This window comes from Heloderma suspectum, chromosome 1, assembly GCF_057233095.1.
Source record: "Heloderma suspectum isolate Gila_16-S chromosome 1, 16-S_ref, whole genome shotgun sequence".
NCBI lineage: Eukaryota > Metazoa > Chordata > Lepidosauria > Squamata > Helodermatidae > Heloderma > Heloderma suspectum.
In genome coordinates, this window is record NC_139458.1 from 77,599,291 (window position 1) to 77,619,816 (window position 20,526).

Sequence of the window (20,526 nt, forward strand, 5' to 3'; positions counted from 1 at the left end):
TCCAACCACTGACCAGAGATAACAGCAAAAGAAGCTTGTTGGAGGATAGGGAACACCAATGGGCTGGAGGTTCTCTATTCCTGAAGTAAGGGGACCCTCTAAAGCAGTTTGATGTGGCATGCGTTTGTGCCATTTTAAAAGAAAGAAAAAGTCAAAATTCTACTGGGCATACCCAAGCCCTTGTCATTGTCTAAAGTGTTTGGATCCTGGCCATTGAATTATACCATACTCTTTATGTAAAAGAAAGAACCAGGAAAAGCATTTCACTGTTGAGGTCAAGCATGATAAGTATGACACAATTGGTCTTATATTTATCACTGCGAGTGTCGTACTGGACCCAGAAATTGGCAAGTCATCATAACTGCTAGGATCAAAGAGAACACCAACCTGTATTTCACCAGGATTATCCATGGACCCCATCTTGGGTGGAGACAGCCTGTAGGACATAGTAGGAATATAGAAAAGAGAAGATGGGAATTGATAAATGGATAGTGGGGCCAAGAACGTCTTTAACAGAAAGAGCTGAAGGATTTCTGAAGCAGAGGCAGGATATTCTGAGCATGGTGCTGACCTGAATGTGATGGCAGGGACACATAGCAGCAGTCTTGTTGCCATAGAGAGGGCAGCCCCTTTCTACAGCTGTAGTGTTCAGCCAACCTGGTTGAATAGCTTGTGTCTCATTTCAAATTGATATGCTCAAAGGTGACAGCAGAAAAAGGGAAAATACACAGGACCCCATGCAAAAAATCTCAGTAGCTTGGGCTGGAAGCAAACTGTCTCGGAGGGGCACGCAGTTCCAGCTCACAGGGACAGACATGTGTAGATATGCTCTAAACAGATGGACGGCTTGGGGCTGGGGTTGGCAGGAGATGCGGGGATGGGATCAGCAAACACCCCCTCCACATGGTGTTAATTGCGTAGAGAGAAGGACTCCTTAATAGGGCTACTGTAATTAAAGAAATTAGTTGGGCAGGCCTACTGCAAATTTCCATACCTACTAAGCCCTGCTTAGCCTTGCTTGCTGTACCCTGCCTCTCTCTCCCTGCCCTTTGCTAGCTCGCTATTCATGATTGTCAGCTGATCCTAATAAATTGGGTATTAAGCTATGTACTGCTGGTCTTTGGGGGTCGTGTATAGACACACACACACATAGCTATAGATTGGGGCAGGCAACATGCAGACCCTGCAACCCCCCAGTGCAGCCCCCCCAAATTCAAGGGGACCCCGCAAATCTATGTATCTCTCTGTCTGCAAACAAAATGGTCTCTGGAGCTGCTACAGGATACCAACGTGGTCAAAATTAGCAGCTACTTTTGACCCTTTGGGCACTCTGTAGCAGCTCCAGATGCCATTTTGTTTGTTGGTTTTATCCCCCCCCCCATATTTGGCACACACAGGGGACGAAAATGGCCCCCAGACTTCCTGAAGTTGCCCATCCCTGATATAGATTAACACAGCTGCTTGCACTTTGGATTCACTTAGGGCATGGCTATGGGGCTGTCATGATGAGTGCCTGCCCTTCAACATTTACTACTACAACATTGCTGCTGCCTTAGGCTTGGAACTTTACCTGGCTTTATGGACTTGGGGCCTCTCCACATGGGGCTTTTATCCTGCGATTGAGATTGGTCAGTGACAGAAGTTTGCGGGCCCTGTACATGACGTCATCAACCTCCAGCGCCTCTCTCGTACTTTCCAAGCATTTCCACGGCTTAATTTGAAACAGAAATAATCTAGTAATTTATTTATTTATTTAATTTCTTGATCAGCCATCTGGCTGGTCACCCAGCCACTCTGGCCGATGTGCCGGGTGACCAGTAACAAGAAGATCCGTTTTCATTTCTCTGTGAAAAGAGGAAATCCGCAATAACAGGTGCTAGGCCATAGCGCCATCTAGTGGCTGTATAAATGAAACATATAGTCCTCACAGATGAAGGGGAAAAAGGGGCGGGGGGGAAGGAAAGAAGTTCATGTAAAGGGTGATCTTAATCCCGGAAAGAATCCGGAAGCCGAAGCACTGTTAAAATTGCAGAACAAAAAGCCCCTGTGTGGGGAAGCCCTTAGTTACAAGCCTGCCTTTTCAGTCATACTCACTGGAAATTTAGCATCACCAAAGCCCAGATGCTACATATCAGTATCTAGACAGATCATACTAGGGTGCAGAGACAGATTTATTAATAAATCAACAAACCCTCAATGTGTGATTTGAGCCACAGATGACCCTTCATCAGAGGAATTGCCTGCATTTAGAAAGCACAGTTATGGATCAAGGGAGTCAAAAAAGCATGCTGACACATCTATGACCTAGCTTTTGGTTCAAATGGTGGCATATGTCGGGGAAAGACATTGAATCTGCCTTTTCAAATGGTGACAGGTATGCTAAAATGGGGTGATGTGTAAAAATAGTAGGGCACCCCCTATTTTAAGGAAAGTGGTTTAAGTAATTTAAATATGTTAATATTACATTATAACCTCAGAGCAGTGAACATGGAGTGTCTTTCCTTCGCACCCCTGCCCTGCTTTTATTCTCATAGCAATCATGTGAGGTAGGTTAGATTGGGAGAGGGTGACTGACCTGTCATCGAGTTCACTTCATGCCTGAGACAAGTCTGATAGCCCAAGAGTTCTTTTTGTTCCTGGAGAACTGCTCACTGCTTCCAAGGATCTCGGGAAACACAGGTGTTTGTCACCACTTTTTGTCACTGTCAGTGTTTTTAAAGGAAGTGAACTTGGCATCTTTCAGCAGACTTTCCTCTTTCAAAAACCCACACAAACACACCCGTACTCCTTCCCATAGAAAGCATTAGAACCCATACCGATTTCCTACTGCTGCTTGCTTTAGCTAGTTATGATTAAGAGTCACAGAGGGAAAAATCAATGGTATTCTTTTTAGAAGGGATGTTATAGTAGGATTCTGTGAATAAAGATGGCCTGTAATTCCACATGAAGCCAGATGTCTAAATGTTGTTTCAGCCAAGAGCAATCTACTGTCAAAGGCAGAGCGACATGATTTGCATGTGGAATATAGCACCAAATTTAGGCTCCTGTTGAACCTCTAGTTTTAAGATACTTTCAATTTCTGCTTCATTTTTTTTAGTAAGACTCTCTTTCATAATCTACATGGTGCTGTTATTCAGGATGCATAGTTACAATGGAGGGCTGTATGAATGATATGAGTGTATGAATTCACAGAATTAAGCAGAAGGGTCTCTCATACACAATTATGTCCATTGGACATAAAAAGCTGTTCCAGCCTGACATGGCTCAGTGAGTGTCGGAAGTAGAAAGGGAGTTGCCATACCTCAGGAGGGGAGAGAAGACAACACCTGCCACTAAGGATACGAGGGCTGCATTGTGACAGCAGAGTCCAGTAGGATTAATTGCACTCACTCATGAAAAGGGCAGTGACTCCTGCCCTTTCGAACAGATGGCAGCATAATATAAATGAGAAGATAAATCCAGTGCTTAAAATCAAGCAGGATGTGAGCATGTGTTCTTGGCTCTGACATTATTGACTGGTCAATTAAACAGTCAAATAGTGCCAATCGGCTACTTTATCTTAGAAACCATAAGTGCTAATGCAGTTGGCTACCAAATATATATCAGTTGGCTGCTATGAAAGAAAATTCTGTTTTCCTAAGTGGTATGGTTCTTGCCTTTATAGCAAAGTAATTAAAATTGTTCTATTTATGTATAGCATGGTTTTATGTAAAAACAACGAAGGGTATTATAGCACCTTAAAGGCTAACAAATTTGTTATGACATTTTATTTATTATTTATTTATTAAATTTATTAATCGCCCATCTGGCTGGTCACCCAGCCACTCTGGGCGATGTACAACATATAATAAAACAGTTTAAAACAATAAAATTCTACAATAAAAACATCTTCTAAAATACCCTAACCCACCCCAAATGCCTGCCTGAACAACCACGTTTTTAATGCATGATGGAAGCTCATTAAAGAGGGGGGCATGACGGAGTTCCTTAGGGAGGGAGTTCCACAGAGTGGGGGCCACCACAGAAAAGGCCCTCTCCCTCGTCCCCACCAGTCTAGCTGTCCTGGCTGATGGGACAGAGAGAAGGCCATCCGAGGCTGATCTTGTTAAGCGGTCTGTCTGGTGTTGCTGGAGGCGCTCCTTAAGATAGGTTGGGCCGGAACCATATAGGGTTTTAAAGATCAAAACCAACACCTGGAATTTGGCCCGGAAAAAAACTGGTAACCAGTGCAACTCCTTCAGCACTAGAGTGATGTGATCTCGCCGGCGGCTACCTTTAATCAGGCGAGCCGCTGTGTTCTGTACCAGCTGCAGCTTCCGAACCGTCTTCAAGGGTAACCCCACGTAGAGCGCATTACAGTAGTCTAAACGAGAAGAGACCAGGGCATGTACTACCGATGGGAGGAGATGGTCGGGAAGGAAGGGGCGCAGCCGCCGTATCAGATGGAGTTGATACAGCACTGTCCAGCTCACAGCTGACACCTGAGCCTCCATGGACAGCTGGGAGTCCAAAATGACCCCCAGGCTGCGGACCTGGTCTTTCAAGGGTAGCCGTACCCCATTCAACACCAGGTCAGCATCCCCCAGCCTCCTGTTGTCTCCCATCAAAAGTACCTTGGTCTTGTCAGGGTTCAGCTTCAGCTTATTCCTCCCCATCCAGCCACTCACCGTCTCCAGACATTTGGACAGGGATTCTACAGCCAACCTTGGTAAAGATTTGAACGAGAGGTAGAGCTGTGTGTCATCTGCATACTGATGACACCAAACCCCAAACTTCCTGATGATAGCCCCCAGCGGCTTCACATAGATGTTAAATAGCATTGGGGGGAGGATGGAACCCTGTGGCACCCCACAAGTGAGCGGCCACAGGTCCGAAACAAGATTTGGGGGTTTCAGATGTATGCGGCATAGGCATAACACCTGCTAGCTTAATCAAGTGTTAAGTATGGAACTGCAAGGCAAGTATCATCGATTGACTTATGGGATATGATGGTCGGTCTTCTTCTGGATCAATAAGTGGTTAAAGAATAGGAAGCAGATAGTAGGAATAAATGGACACCTTCACAATGGAGAGAAATAAGAACTGAAGTCCCCTGAGGATCTGTATTGGGAGTGGAGCCTTTTTATTTGTTCATACATTGTCTGGAGCAGGGGCCGCAGGCCAAATCCAGCCCACCTGGGATTCCAGTCTGGCTCTCCTGGGCTTCCCAAATGGCCACGCCTCCTTCCTCCGGCCTTACCTCCTTTAGGCCCCCTAAAAGAAATTTGAAGGACGACATGATTTTACTTCCTGTCTTCTAGACGAGGTGTGTTGTTATTGTCTTGACACAATAAAGTGCTGCGTTTCTTATATAAATATATTATTTACACATACAACCAGTTAGAGTGAAATAAAGGACTTTTATTATAAAGATTAATTCACACACACCATTCATTCCTAATACAGAAACAGAAAAGAAAGACTTAGACTTACAACAATTCTGCCAGCAGAAGCCCTGTCCCTTTCTCACCAAGAAGAAGTTCTTTTAGAGTTGGGATAGAAGGCAGGAACCTCGTCCATTAGGTAACATTTTCTTTTATACCCATACATACTTATTTATTTGTGTCAGAAGCATCACAATTAAAAAACATACTATAACACATAACATTTAAAATATAAAATGTAGAAGTTAAATTATATAAAAATTAGACAAATATTGCCCAGAAACTAGCAATAGCGTTAATTGCGTTCTGTCACGCTGTCATAAGGTCCTCATGTGTACATTGGTCAGGGCACAAAGGGCAAGTATACATATGTGTTGTTGTCTGCAAGTCTCCGCAGACAACAACACATAGTTGTTGTTACGTATGGGATAGTCTACCCATATGTACTATGCTAACCCTTTACCTAATACTATATGTAGTATCTATTATGCTATAAGCTTACTGATTGGTTATTATAAGATGGTCTAGCATAATTTAAGCCCCTTACTTTAAATCTAAGTGTCTCCCTTCTGAAAACATTATTACTGTCGTCTTAGCTAATTCCAGAACTCACAAAGTTCTCAACTTCTGCTGAAGCATTCTGTCTCTATACCCTGTGGTTGGCGATATATCTAAAAAAGGTGCATTAACCACAAGCTTTTCCCCATAAACCTCTCTCATTTTCAGAGTCAAAGGATTACTCTGTTATCCAAATAAACACTTCCCAAAATTCACTCGTTCTCAAACTTGGTGCACAAAACCAAGATGTTATCAGGCCTGCTAATCTTTGGTTCTCTTAGCTATCCCATCCTATATCCATCTTACGCTGCTCTTATATAAGGAAAAACCTTATGGCAGGTTCATATAGCCGTCGGTTTTAAAATAAGCTCAGCTACAATGCCTTATAAGCTTCCAGCACCCCTACTGCCAATCGTTTGGTGATTTCCTGGCTTTTGCGCTGTGCGCTGCCCCCCCCCCCCCGGCATTCTGAAAGGTTGAAATGCCTCTCCTAAGACTTAGTTACTGGCAGTAAGAGATTAAAGCTGAAATATGCTGTTATTTTGGGCCCTGTCCCTTTTGCCTTTAGCCTCACCCACCACTGGTATGTGGCTCTCAAGAGCTTCTCCAAAATTGAATTCAGCCCTTGAAGTTCAACATCTGGATTTAGGGATGAGCAATGAAGGGGTCAAGATTGTGGATGAGGATACCAAATTATTCAAGGTGATGGATTCCTTGAGCTCCAAAAGGATCTCTCTAAACTGAGTGAATGGGCAGCAAAATGGTGAATGAAGATCGATGTAAATAAATGTAAAGTGATGCACAGTGGGCCCAAAGAATCCTACTTTAAAATATACACTCATAGGTCCTGAATTGGTGGTGACTAACCAGGACAAAGATCTTGGGGTCACGGTTTATAGCTTAATGAAAACATTGACCCAGTATGTGGCAGCTGTGAAAAAGGTGAATTCCATGTTAGAGGTAATTAGGATAGGGATTGAAAATAAAACTGCCAGTATACAAATCTGTGGTACGGCCACACTTGGAAAAATAGTTTTTCACAGTGTCACCATAAATCTCTCTGCCATAAAGGAAACTGACACCAAGGCTATCCCAGGTCACACACTGCTCAGGGAACTGAGAGCAAACTAACAGGGTACAAACATGAACACATTTGTACCCTGGTCTCCTTTTTTTAATCCTAGCCCTGTTTTTTTTTGTTTCTAATCACATTGTGGTTTAACCATCATCTTCATATGTGCGTGGTTAGACTGCAGAACATTGCCGTAACTACATAAAATTCTTGCTATCAGCAGGTGTGGCAACTGTATTTTCCTATTTTCTAAGGGGAAGTCCTAGGTTTCAATTGCACAGTCTTATATCAGATCTCATGGGATGCTGTCAGATGAATGCTAGTAGTCATAGGCACAAAGCTCTGATTTTAATCTATTCATCGTTTCCCTAATTAAGAGCCAGTTAATGAGTTGCCAATTGTAATGCTTCACTGTTATTTCATGGTACTTTCCTCCTCTTTAAAAGCTGCATAGGTCAGTCGCCTGGAGCAATAGCTCATCTCTTACTGTTTTCCAAACCATTTTCTCTGTGGAAGCTTTACTTGGTGATTAGCTTCAAATAGATGGCTTTTCTCCAGTGCAGCGTAACTGTCTTATTTCTGGCTATTATATGGCATGATTTCTCCAGGAGAGGCTGGTGGCTTCAGTTTCGGTGGGGTGAAGATTCCATTTCGGGTTTTGGTTACAACCAACCAGAAGTCTAAAGGAGCTATCCAAGGTGCTGAGTCCAATCCCTAAAATGGGTCCAGCACCTTGGATAACTCCTTTAGACTTCTGATTGGTTGTAACTAAAACCCAGAATGGGATCTTTGCCCTACTGAAACTAGAGCCTCCAGCCTCCCCTGGATTTCTCTTCACTCTCTTACTTGGAAAGCACTCTTCCATCGAAATAACTGTTGTGCTTGCTCAAAGGATGGCCACTGGCTTACATCACTGTGAATAAGAGACGAGGTGTATGGAGCACACAATTATTCTAGCCATGTCTGTTCTGTCACATTAAAGCTGTCTCTAAATAGCCATCTCAGAGCTTAATATGTGGAAGATTCAACAAGATTGTTGAACAATATTACAACTGAAGATGTCTGTTAAGAATAGACCAATATCAGTGGAAGGGGTGATCTTCCGGTCTTTTATATGGGTTATGTTTCTGCTTTTTGCTGATGCTGTTTTGCCATTGTTTTTAGATTGCTGGTTGTATTGTTGTTGGAATTTTGTATTTTTAATTTGATTGTGAGCTTCCCTGGGAATGCCAATTAGTATTGAAGGTGTAGGATATAAATTTTGTTGTTGTTGTTCTGTTGTTAAGTCGTGTCCGACTCTTCGTGACCCCATGGACTATAGCACGCCAGGCCTTCCTGTCCTCCGCTCTCTCCCGGACTGTGCTCAAGTTCATATTCATTGCAACAGTGATGCTATCTAGCCATCTCATCCTCTGCCGTCCCCTTCTCCTTTTGCCTTCAATCTTTCCCAGCATCAGGGTCTTTTCCAGGGTCTTTTTTCTTTACATTAGGTGGCCAAAATATTTGAGCTTCAGCTTCAGTATCTGTCCTTCCAATGAGCAGTCAGGGTTGATTTCCTTTAGGATGGACTGCTTTGACCTCCTTGCAGTCCAGGGGACTCATAGGAGTCTTCTCCAGCACCACAGTTCGAAAGCATCAATTCTTTGGCGCTAAGCCTTCCTTATAGTTCAGCTGTCACAGCCATACATTACTACTGGGAAAACCATAGCTTTGATTATATGGACCTTTGTTGGCAAGGTGATGTCTCTGCTTCTTACTATGCTGTCTAGGTTTGCCATAGCTTTCCTCCCAGGAAGCAAGCGTCTTTTAATTTCATGACTACAGTCACCATCTGCGGTGATCTTGGAGCCCAAGAAAATAAAATCTGTCACTGCTTCCATTTCTTCCCCTTCTATATGCCAGGAAGTGATGGGGCCAGATGCCATGATCTTAGTTTTTTTTAATGTTGAGTTTCAAACCAGCTTTTGCACTTTCCACTTTCACCCTCAACAAGAGGCTCTTTAGATCCTCTTCGCTTTCTGCCATTAGGGTGGTATCATCTGCGTATCTGAGGTTGTTGATAATTCTCCCAGCAATCTTAATTCCGACCTGTGATTCATCCAACCCGGCGTTTCTCATGATGTACTCTGCATAGAAGTTAAATAAGCAGGGTGACAATATACAGCCTTCATGTACTCCTTTCCCAATTTGGAGCCAATCGGTTGTTCCATGTTTGGTTCTTACTGTTGCTTCTTGTCCCTCATACAGGTTTCTCAGGAGACAGGTAAGATGGTCTGGTACTCCCATCTCTGTAAGAATTTACCACAGTTTGTTGTGATCCACACAATCAGAGGCTTTAGCATAGTCAATGAAGCAGAAATAGACGTTTTTCTGGAATTCTCTTGCTTTCTCCAAGATCCAGCGAATGTTGGCGATTTGATCTCTAGTTCCTCTGCCTCTTCGGAACCCAGCTTGTACTTCTGGTAGTTCTCAGTTCACATGCTGCTGAAGCCTAGCTTGTAAAATTTTGAGCATAACCTTGCTGCCATGTGAAATGAGTGCAGTTGTATGGTAGTTTGAACACTCTTTGGCATTGCCTTTCTTTGGAACTGGAATGTAAACTGACCTTTTCCAGTCTTGTGGCCACTGTTGAGTGTTCCAGATTTGTTGGCATATTGAAATTGGTAGTCTGATGTTGGATGTAGCACATAAAGCAATTTTTATCTAGCCCCCAGCAGCACTGCCATTTTTTAATCAATGTGTGGAAAAACATTTGTGGTGCCGTTGTACTCATAAGGAAAAGAAAATGGTTACCCAAAGGCACATGTCTGAGAGGCCCTTCTCAAATGCATATCCTCTGTTACTTAGAATGCAGCAAACAAAGACGTTATGGAAACAATTATAAAAAACTCAGATAAAAACACTTAACATAGATCAGACAAAAATGAGAACTAAACAAGTTATTTAGGAACAGTTCATGTACAACAAATGTAATAAGTCAGGTTGTCTAACAATAACATATATACACAATAATAAGTTCATTCAAATTTGTACTAAAAAAACAGAATGTGTTTCAACCTGACAGGTTTTCATTAGTGGTACAATAATCAACAATGTACGTCCACAGCCTCTCCAACTAATATGCTTGCAGAACAATAATGAGAAAAATAATATAGGGGGAAAGTGTGTCCAATGTAATAAATATACAACTTCATCAGTGGCAGGCCCAGAATAGAATAGGCATAATATCTACATCTTGTAAAAAAAATTCATTTAAAAGGAAGACAATTTCCTGCAAATAGTTGTGCAAGATAGATAGATGGACCAGGGATAACCTGACAAAGTATATTTTCACCCTTATCAGTAGGGGTCAAAAAAACACTTAATAACAAAAAGAATCAGTTCCCAGTCTAGTGCAGGACAAACCACCTCACCTCACCTCTTAAGAAGGCACTGTCAAAGCGAGCTACAAAAATGCTTATATTCCATCAGCTATATTAAGTGTTTTAATATGAGCTTTTAAATAATTATTTCCATAACGTCTTAATTTGTTGTGTTTGTTTTAAAAAAATCTCCTTTCACGTCTTCTCTGTTACTTTGAAGCCCTTACTACTACGTGGTGCCCTTCATTGTAACAGTGGCATTAACAAGGGGAATAGAACATCTCTGACTGCCTTGCTAAAACCACACACAGGACAATGCAGTGAGAACAAAGCAGCAGCTCTTCCTGAATAAAGTTGAGATGGTGGGGCAAGCCATCATGTACCTACAAATCCAATGTGATTCAAGAAGTTTCCTTTGCTAGAGGGCATTCAGCCCAAGCATGGCTTGGTTGGTGAGGGGAGGAAAGCTCCACCTGTCTCAAGTACCTATTCTCCCTTCTAGGTATTCCATGCAGGGTTTGTTGTTGTTGTTCAGTCGTTCAGTCGTGTCCGACTCTTTGTGACCCCATGGACCATAGCACGCCAGGCCTTCCTGTCCTCCGCTCTCCCAGAGTGTGCTCAAGTTCATATTCATTGCATCGGTGATGCTATCTAGCCATCTCATCCTCTGCCATCCCCTTCTCCTTTTGCCTTCAGTCTTTCCCAGCATCAGGGTCTTTTCCAGAGAGTTTTCTCTTCGCATTTGGTGGCCAAAATATTTGAGCTTCAGTTTCAGTATCTGTCCTTCCAATGAGCAGTCAGGGTTGATTTCCTTTAGGATGGACTGATTTGACCTCCTTGCCGTCCAGGGGACTCGTAAGAGTCTTCTCCAGCACCACAGTTCGAAAGCATCAATTCTTCGGCGCTCAGCCTTCCTTATAGTCCAGCTCTCACAGCCATATGTTGCTACTGGGAAAACCATAGCTTTGATTAGACGGACCTTTGTCGGCAAGGTGATGCCTCTGCTTCTTACTATGCTGTCTAGGTTTAAATCAAATTGAGTCTGAAGTCTCAATTTTAGTCTCAATTGAAGACTCAAAATGAGTCTGAAGGACTCAATTTTAATGATTTAAATCACAGTTTAAATCACTAGTGGGGAAGATTCTATTTAATCCTCATTTTCAGTAGAAGTACATTATTGTTTCATATAACCTTAAGGATACATGCAGCAGAAGTTTCCTCAGGAGTCAGGACTGTATTAATATGTTCTGTTTGCTTTTGGCTGCACTTTCTATTGCCCTCCGCTCTCCTTTGCATTTATATCCAGACCCCTCCTCCTTGTTCAGATCTCCTACATCTCCCCACGTTCGCTATACATCGACCTTGTCTATCTCTGCGCTTAGAGAGAGGCAAGGCCTTGAGAGAGCAAGAACGAGAGAGAGCAAGCACTTCTGTACACTACCTGCAGTGAAGAATAGGACTGATCAGGTTATCTCCCATCTCTATAAACTGCTGTTAACATATTCATAGAATATAATTAGAAGTTGTATAATTAGTATTCATGATGATGTCTTTGACCTAGACTCCTTTTTTTTTTTTACTAATTTTTTAAAGAAAATGTCAAAATCAGATTTAAATTAAAAAAAAAGATTTTTAATTTTTTAAAAAATCACTGATTTGTATCAACCCTGATTCCATGCTTTCCAATGGGGGGCACCCTACAGTTTGAGAGCCGCTAATAGAGGATATAGTTGATAGTGTGCAAGGATTGGAGAGGAGACCTACATGCTTGATATGTTTGGAAAAGAGGCAAGGCTGCAAACACCAGGCCTTGAAGGAAGCTCCTCAAGCCTTGAGAACAGCACCACATGAAGAGGATTGGCAAGAGTTTCCTCTATTGAAGCAGCATGATGGCAAAAGCCACACTTCTTTGGCATCTCCCTGCCATTCAACACCTTGAAAGCATAGCCGTTGGAGACTTGTTTGGATCAGGACTTGGCAATCCTAGTTGAAAAGAACCTTCACTTTGTCCTGGAAGAATGAGTGCGTTCTGTCTTTGATGAGAAGCCTGCTGAAACAGTAAATGCAGGAAGCCTTTTGTGAGAGTATGACCCAGTTCACACGTAATGACTATGGGTTAAACAACCTCCCGCATGCTTGCCGCTTCTGCTTTCCTTCCTACTTATTAAACAACTCAGGGATGCTCTGTTCCTGGGTTGTTTGTTGTGAACCATCGGTTTGAACTCCGGGTTGTTTGTCCCTTAACAACCCAGAGTTCCAGGTTCAGACATTGCAGCAAACAACCGAGGAATGCGGTGTTCCTGGGTTGTTTTGTAAGTAGGAAGTAAAGTGGAAGCGGGAAGAGGTCACGAGACAGTGTACTCACTCGCTCCCAACTAACCATGAGTTAGTGAGTTGATTACCCACAGATTGGCATTATATGCAAACAGGGCCTCATGTTGCATTTGAATCCATGAAATACATTCTGGCTGAGTGGCCAATTGACTCAAGAGTCTGTCGTTGCAGCACCGATACTCACTTGTGTACATGGAATTGCCTTTTTTCAGCTAGGGATTTTGTTTGCAGGACTTTTCTATGGAACTAGTACACAAAGAACCAATACATCTAAGTATATCTTGCTACTAACTCAGTAAATCACAGCATCAGTGCTTTTGAAATGTTATGGATTTCTTTGCAGCAGCCCTGTAAGTTTATGATTGATTGATTGATTGATTGATTGCATTTATACCCCACCTTTTTTCCTCTTGCAAGGAACCCAAGGCGGCTTATATTATCCTCCTCCTCTCCATTTTATCCTCACAACAACAACCCTGTGAGGTGGGTTGGGCTGAGAGCGTGTGACTGGCCCAAAGTCACCCAGTGAGCTTCTATGGCCGAGTGGGGACTAGAACCCGGATCTCCCAGTTCCTACTCCAACACTCTTGCCACTACACCATACTGGCTCTCTCTTAGGAGATTAGTGATTCTCTTTACATCTCCTTTCATCTTTTTCCAGACGTTTACAGCCTGGTGCAACTCTCACCTCCGCAAGGCTGGCACACAGATTGAGAACATAGAAGAAGATTTCAGGGATGGCCTTAAACTTATGCTACTCCTGGAAGTCATATCAGGTAAGCCACTCATTGTGCAATGGCTAAATGATTTGGGGCATTCTCTCAGACCTCATGAGTTGCAGAAATACAGAAACCAATAGTTCAAGTTTTCCCAACGGTAATGAAGAAAAAGCATCCCAGAGCGTGAGGGGAAATAACCCCCAAGATGCAAAAAATTGGAGTCTACTGGCATTCATCACCATTCATTCACAGAAGAAGCAGAGTTAGACCTGGTTCACAAGACATGATAGTCCACCGTGGCTTAATTTACCTGCAGGGGCTATTGTGACATGCTGGGCACCCATGGGTGCCTGGCTTGCCATGGCTTGTTGTGTCATGCGAACCCAGGTGACAGGGTTGTTTGAGGGTTAGACAGCCCTCAAATAACCTTTTAAAAGCCATGGGTTATTTGAGGGTTATTTAACCCTCCAACAACCCCTCCCACCTGGGTTCACACAACACAACAAGCTGTGGTAACCTCTGTCCAGGGCTTGCATATTCAAAATAGAGGCTGGCACGCCCCACAATGGCTTGCAAGGGTTAATGGACCCACGGTGGCTTGAGGTGACATGCAAACTGGCCCTGTATTAACACAAGAAACAGATGCAATGTGGAGTTGCATCTTTCCACATTGTACCCACTGGCAGGGTGTGCTGTGTATGTCAGCACTGCTTACTCAGCCAACCCACACACAGGCTCAGAGAAAAGACAAGAGCAGAGCTGACCCCTCCTCTACCTAGTTTCCTTAGGCAGCCCCTCTCATCCTTTGCTATATAGTCCTATGGGGCTTCCCAGGTGTGTGTGTGAGTTTGGTTTTTGTTTGTTTACTCTTCAGAAACAAAAGGCTTTGGGCAAACAAAAAACATTCTCCTTCCCATGCTGATTCAAATAGTTCAGGGTTCAAAATGCTGCAGAATTTGGAAGCCAGGAACTGAGAGGTCCCTGTGACATGACTTTCTTTGATGCCTGCCAGAAACCAGCTGAGTTGAGTCCCTCGCGTTATTTATTTTTGCCTTATTTATCTTGTTAGTGAAGTGCTCGCTCATGCATATGGAAGGAGATGAAAGCTGAGAGGAAGCAGTGTACAGACCATGATAGGAGGAGGGCAAATGACTGGGAGGGTGGGGGATTGTCTAGTTATTTCAGTTTTAAGAGCATTGGCATGTTACTGCCCAACACATACTCCTTGGCATTGCATTCTTGCCTCCCACCCTTCATCTCTCCTTATTTTTCTTTTTTTAGTATGCTTTTTTTTTTTTTAGTTTACACACTCAAGTAAGCCAACATACTATAGAAAAGCCCCTTGCTGCATGATTGGCACTGTTAAATCACGTAATTCTTGGTCTCTTCAAGGCCCAAATGACTCCTCTTTTCTCTGTAGAAAAACCAGGCTGGAAACCCTTTCTTTCCTATTTAGCAATATGGGATCACAAACGTACCCTTGGCATGTGCCCATGATCCCTTTTTGAAAGTGTAGGACAAGCACCCATTTTGTTGTGCCATCGTCGGGTGAAAAATACCATGACCACAGCAGGAGAGTCAATGGCGTCTTGTCAGAAGTAAATGGGGCTGTTGTTCTGTCTCTCTCAAGTTCATTTCTGGTTGCTTTTGGCAGCAGTTCAAAGTAAACGCTAACTTATAAAGGCTGGGCAGGCAGTATTTTGAAGTGAAAGGGTAAGTAACAGAAGGAAAGCAAGGACTATTGTGGACCAAGGCCCTTGTAACTCAAGCGGGTCCAATGCATTAGACCTCATCCCACCCCCCAAATAAGTGGTCATACCATTTTACAGCAGTTTTACCGATGGCCACTTGTCTTGAGACACACTCTTTATGTGTTTAAAATGGAACATGGGGGAAAATGCACATAAGCTTCATGCCAAAACCTCTGTGGGAAGCAGTCCTCAGTGCTGTGGTACACCAATGTTAACCCCACTCTCCTGCTTTTGATTAGAAGTATGCTTTGTGTACCCCTTCATGGATCGCTGCCTTGTTGTGGCAAAGGGGCTTGCGTAACTCAGTGAAGCCATAAGCTATGCCGTGCAGGGCCACCCAAGACGGACAGGTCATGGTGGAGAGTTCTGACAAAATGTGGTCCACTGGAGAAGGAAGTGGCAACCCACTCCAGTATTCTTGCCAAGAAAACCCCATGGAACGTATCACAAGGCTAAAACATATGACGCCGGAAGATGAGCCCCTCAGGTCGGAAGGTGTCCAATATACTACTGGGGAAGAGCAGAGGGAATTTCCAAGTAGCGCCAGAAAGAGTGAAGCGGCTGGGCCAAAGCCGAAAGGACACTCAGCTGTGGATGTGTCTGGTGGTGAAAAGAAAATCCGATGCTGTAAAGAACAATATTGTTTAGGAACCTGGAATGTAAGGTCAGTGAATCAAGGTAAGCTGGAGGTGGCCAAACATGAGATGGCAAGATTGAACATCGACATCTTGGGAATCAGCGAACTAAACTGGACAAGCATGGGCGAATTTAATTCAGGTGACCATCATATCTACTACTGTGGGCAAGAATCCCTTAGAAGAAATGGAGTAGCACTCATAGTCAACAAAAGGGTGGGAAAAGCAGTACTGGGGTACAATCTCAAAAACGACAGAATGATCTCAGTACGAATCCAAGGCAAACCATTCAACATCACAGTAATTCAAGTCTATGCCCCAACCACTGAGGCCGAAGAAGCTGAGGTTGATCGGTTCTATGAAGACCTACAACACCTTCTAGAACTAACACCAAAAAAGAATGTCCTTTTCATCATAGGGGATTGGAATACCAAAGCAGGAAGTCAAGAAATCACCGGGATAACAGGCAAGCATGGCCTTGGTGTACAAAATGAAGCAGGACAAAGGCCAATAGAGTTTTGCCAAGAGAACACGCTGATCATAGCAAACACTCTTTTCCAACAGCACAGAAGGCAACTCTATACATGGACATCACCAGATGGTCAATATCGAAATCAGATTGATTATGTCCTTTGCAGCCAAAGATGGAGAAGCACTATACAGTCAGCAAAAACAAGACCTGGAGCTGACTGTGGCTCAGATCATGAGCTGCTTCTTGCAAAATTTCGGCTTAAATTGAAGAACGTCGGGAAAACCACTAAACCATTCAAGTATGACCTAAATCATATCCCTTATGAATATACAGTGGAGGTGAGGAATAGATTTAAGGGATTAGATCTGATAGACAGAGTGCCTGAGGAACTATGGACGGAGGTCCGTAGCATTGTTCATGAGCAGCCACTAAATCCATCCCAAAGAAAAAGAAATGCAAGAAAGCCAAGTGGCTGTCTGATGAGGCTTTACAAGTAGCTGAGGAAAGAAGGGAAGCGAAAAGCAAAGGAGAAAGGGGAAAATATATCCAACTGAATGCAGAGTTCCAGAGAATAGCAAGGAGAGACAAGAAGGCCTTCTTAAATGAACAATGCAAAGAAATTGAGGAAAACAATAGAATGGGAAAGACTAGAGATCTTTTCAAGAAAATCGGAGATATCAAGGGAACGTTTTGTGCAAAGATGGGCATGATAAAGGACAAAGAAGGCAGGGACCTAACAGAAGCAGATGAGATTAAGAAGAGGTGGAAAGAATACACTGAAGAACTATACAGGAAAGATCTTAATGTCCCTGATAGCCATGGTAGTGCGCTCACTGAACTTGAGCCGGACATCCTAGAGAGTGAAGTCAAGTGGGCCTTAGGAAGCATTACAAAGCTAGCAGAGATGACAGTATTCCAGCTGAGCTATTTAAAATCCTAAAAGATGATGCTGTTAAAGTGCTGCACTCAATATGCCAACAAATTTGGAACACTCAACAATGGCCACAAGACTGGAAAAGGTCAGTTTACATTCCAATTCCAAAGAAGGGCAATGCCAAACAGTGTTCAAACTACTGTACAACTGCGCTCATTTCACATGCCAGCAAGGTTATGCTCAAAATCCTACAAGCTAGGCTTCAGCACTATGTGAAATGAGAACTACCGGAAGTACAAGCTGGGTTTTGAAGAGGCAGAGGAACTAGAGATCAAATCGCCAACATTCGCTGGATCATGGAGAATGCAAGAGAATTCCAGAAAAACGTCTATTTCTGCTTCATTGACTATGCTAAAGCCTCTGATTGTGTGGATCACAACAAACTCTGGCAAATTCTTAAAGAGATGGGAGTACCAGACCATTGTACCTGTCTCCTGAGAAACCTGTACGAGGGTCAAAAAGCAACAGTAAGAACCGGACATGGAACAACCGACTGTTTCAAAATTGGGAAAGGAGTACGACGAGGCTGCATATTGTCGCCCTGCTTATTTAACTTATATGCAGAGTACATCATGAGAAATGCTGGGTTGGATGAATCACAGGTCGACTTAAGATTGCCGGGAGAATTATCAACAACCTCAGATATGCAGACGATACCACCCTAATGGCAGAAAGCGAAGAGGATCTAAAGAGCCTCTAGTTGAGGGTGAAAGTGGAGAGTGCAAAAGCTGGTTTGAAAGTCAACATTAAAAAACTCAGATCATGGCATCTGGCCCCATCACTCCCTGGCACATAGAAGGGGAAGAAATGGAAGCAGTGACAGATCTTATTTTTTTGAGCTCCAAGATCACCACAGACGGTGACTGTAGCTATGAAATTAAAAGACGCTTGCTCCTTGGGAGGAAAGCTATGGCAAACCTAGACAGCATAGTCAGAAGCAGAGACATCACCTTGCCTTCAAAGGTCCGCATAATCAAAGCTATGGTTTTCCCAGTAGTAACGTATGGCTGTGAGAGCTGGACTATAAGGAAGGCTGAGCGCTGAAGAATTGATGCTTTCGAACTGCGGTGCTGGAGAAGACTCTTACAAGTCCCCTGGACTGCAAGGAGGTCAAAGCAGTCCATCCTAAAGGAAATCAACCTTGACTGCTCATTGGAAGGACAGATACTGAAACTGAAGCTCAAATATTTTGGCCACCAAATGCGAAGAGAAAACTCCCTGGAAAAGACCCTGATGCTGGGAAAGATTGAAGGCAAAAGGAGAAGGGGACGACAGAGGAGGAGATGGCTAGATAGCATCACCGATGCAATGAATATGAACTTGAGCACACTCTGGGAGAGAGCAGAAGACAGAAAGGCCTGGCGTGCTATGGTCCATGGGGTCACGAAGAGTCGGACGCGACTTAACGACTGAACAACAACAATGCTTTGTGTATCACCAATATGAAGGCAATCAAGCACAGCATTTCAAGCACTTCGCTCTGTCTTGGCAGGGTTCTTATAAATGTTCAACACGAGAGTTGCACGTTTATTTTTCAACTTTTGAGGCACTTCCGAGGCACAGGTAGGATGAACGCACATATTAGGAAAAAGCATGTGAAACAGTCTTCCTGGAACTGTACCATTTCAGAATACAAGTGTTGGGCTTAATATTTAAATACTCCCTGGTTCAAAAACTCCCTGCTTGTGGAAAGGTACCACATCAGGATGAAGATTTTAGCTTAGCCTGTTCCCTGATGTCCTAGTTTACTATATGTAGTGACATTTTTATGTGGGAAAGTATTCAAACATGCAATTCCCCCAATTGCTTTCTGAAATGGTGGAGTGTCAAGAGTGCATTAAATCTCAAATGTGAACAAAGCCCTATAGTTAGAAGTTGTGGTTTTACAACAAAAGATAAACTCAATGTTTCTTCAACTCTCTTCTTTGGATTGTATATAACTTGTTTACTGAGATGGAATGACACAGTTCATTAGAAAAGTGGCAAACTTTCTTTTTCTGACTAGGTGAACGTTTGGCTAAACCGGAAAGAGGCAAAATGCGAGTCCACAAAATCTCGAATGTCAACAAAGCCCTGGATTTCATTGCTAGCAAAGGAGTCAAGCTCGTATCTATTGGAGCAGAAGGTAAGCAGCAATCAACTCCAAGGCCACTGATATGATTACAGGAACTGGCCCTCTTTTTCATTGTCATTCCCCTCTGAGATAGCGATTTTTGTGGAATCCTGTCTTGTGAATAAGTTCAACGCGCACACACTTAGCAAGCACAGGATGCAAGGGATACTTTGGCAGACCATATTGCATATTGAGATAATTTGTAAGTCCGGTTCCACAAGACTCTCCATCATGTAGTTTCTACCCAAGTCTAGAAAAGTGCGTGGAATATGCACTGCCTTTGAATCTTTTGTTTTGCCTCCCTCCATTATATTTAAGGGATAGAAACCCTCAGAGCATGGGGTTACAGTGTCTGGATTGGCTGGAAGTTCTCTTTGACAGGGTTTGGATGATCAGCAGGGGAAACAATTCATTACTGGTTGTTGCCCCTGCTGGTCATGCAACCGGGATTACCCTAATTACCTGTGCCATGTCATGGATTGCCATGTCATCTGAACCCAGCATGTGTCACTGGCGTAGTGACTTTACACCCTCCCTAAAATGCCTACTGCAAGCCATGGGTTGTAGGGTGAGTGAAAAGTCACTATGCCTGGGTTTGCACAACATGGCAACCTGTGACGCAGTATGGGTAATTAGGGTAATCCTGGTCGTGTGACCAGTACCCACGGGGATGGGGGAAACAACTGACTATGTGTTGTTTCCCCTGCTGATCGTCCAAATATGGCCTTTGTGTGCTTCAGCTAGAGGTGTGTTCCCTCCATGTTCCTTCTGCTGTTTGTACACACTTCCTGGATAATTATTCTGCCTGACTGTGCTTGCATTCTGAGGGGAGAGGAGGAGCTTCCATTGCCTCTGTCCATTTTAAAAGAGGAACATTATGCCATCATCCACTAATTCAGGAACATGGTGAACCAGAGCTACATTCTTGCATCTGGAACTTGGCATATATCTCATGTGGCTTTCCAAAGGTTAAACGCAGGTGGAAATATTAACAATATGTGTGATTACAAGCTCACGTTGTGTCATGTAAGTGTCCCCACCCCCAGTCTCTATGGAATAGTCCAGTGTGTAGGAACAGGGAGATACTTAAAGAATAAGATAGAGGTTTGATTTATTTATGTTGTGGGGGTGATGTGTTGTTGTTGTACATTAT

At 43.3% G+C, this 20,526-nt stretch overlaps 1 protein-coding gene across 7 annotated transcripts in view; it reads left to right on the forward strand.

Moving 5' to 3' along the window:
- Positions 1-20,526, forward strand: part of ACTN1 (actinin alpha 1) — a 149,904-nt gene that overhangs the window by 73,831 nt on the left and 55,547 nt on the right. For all 7 annotated transcript variants that reach the window (XM_084847984.1, XM_084847998.1, XM_084847992.1 and 4 more), the window contains exons 2-3: positions 13,411-13,525; positions 19,266-19,385. In XM_084847984.1, the coding sequence (XP_084704110.1) occupies positions 13,411-13,525; positions 19,266-19,385 (235 nt within the window). The remainder of the gene's footprint in view (positions 1-13,410; positions 13,526-19,265; positions 19,386-20,526) is intronic.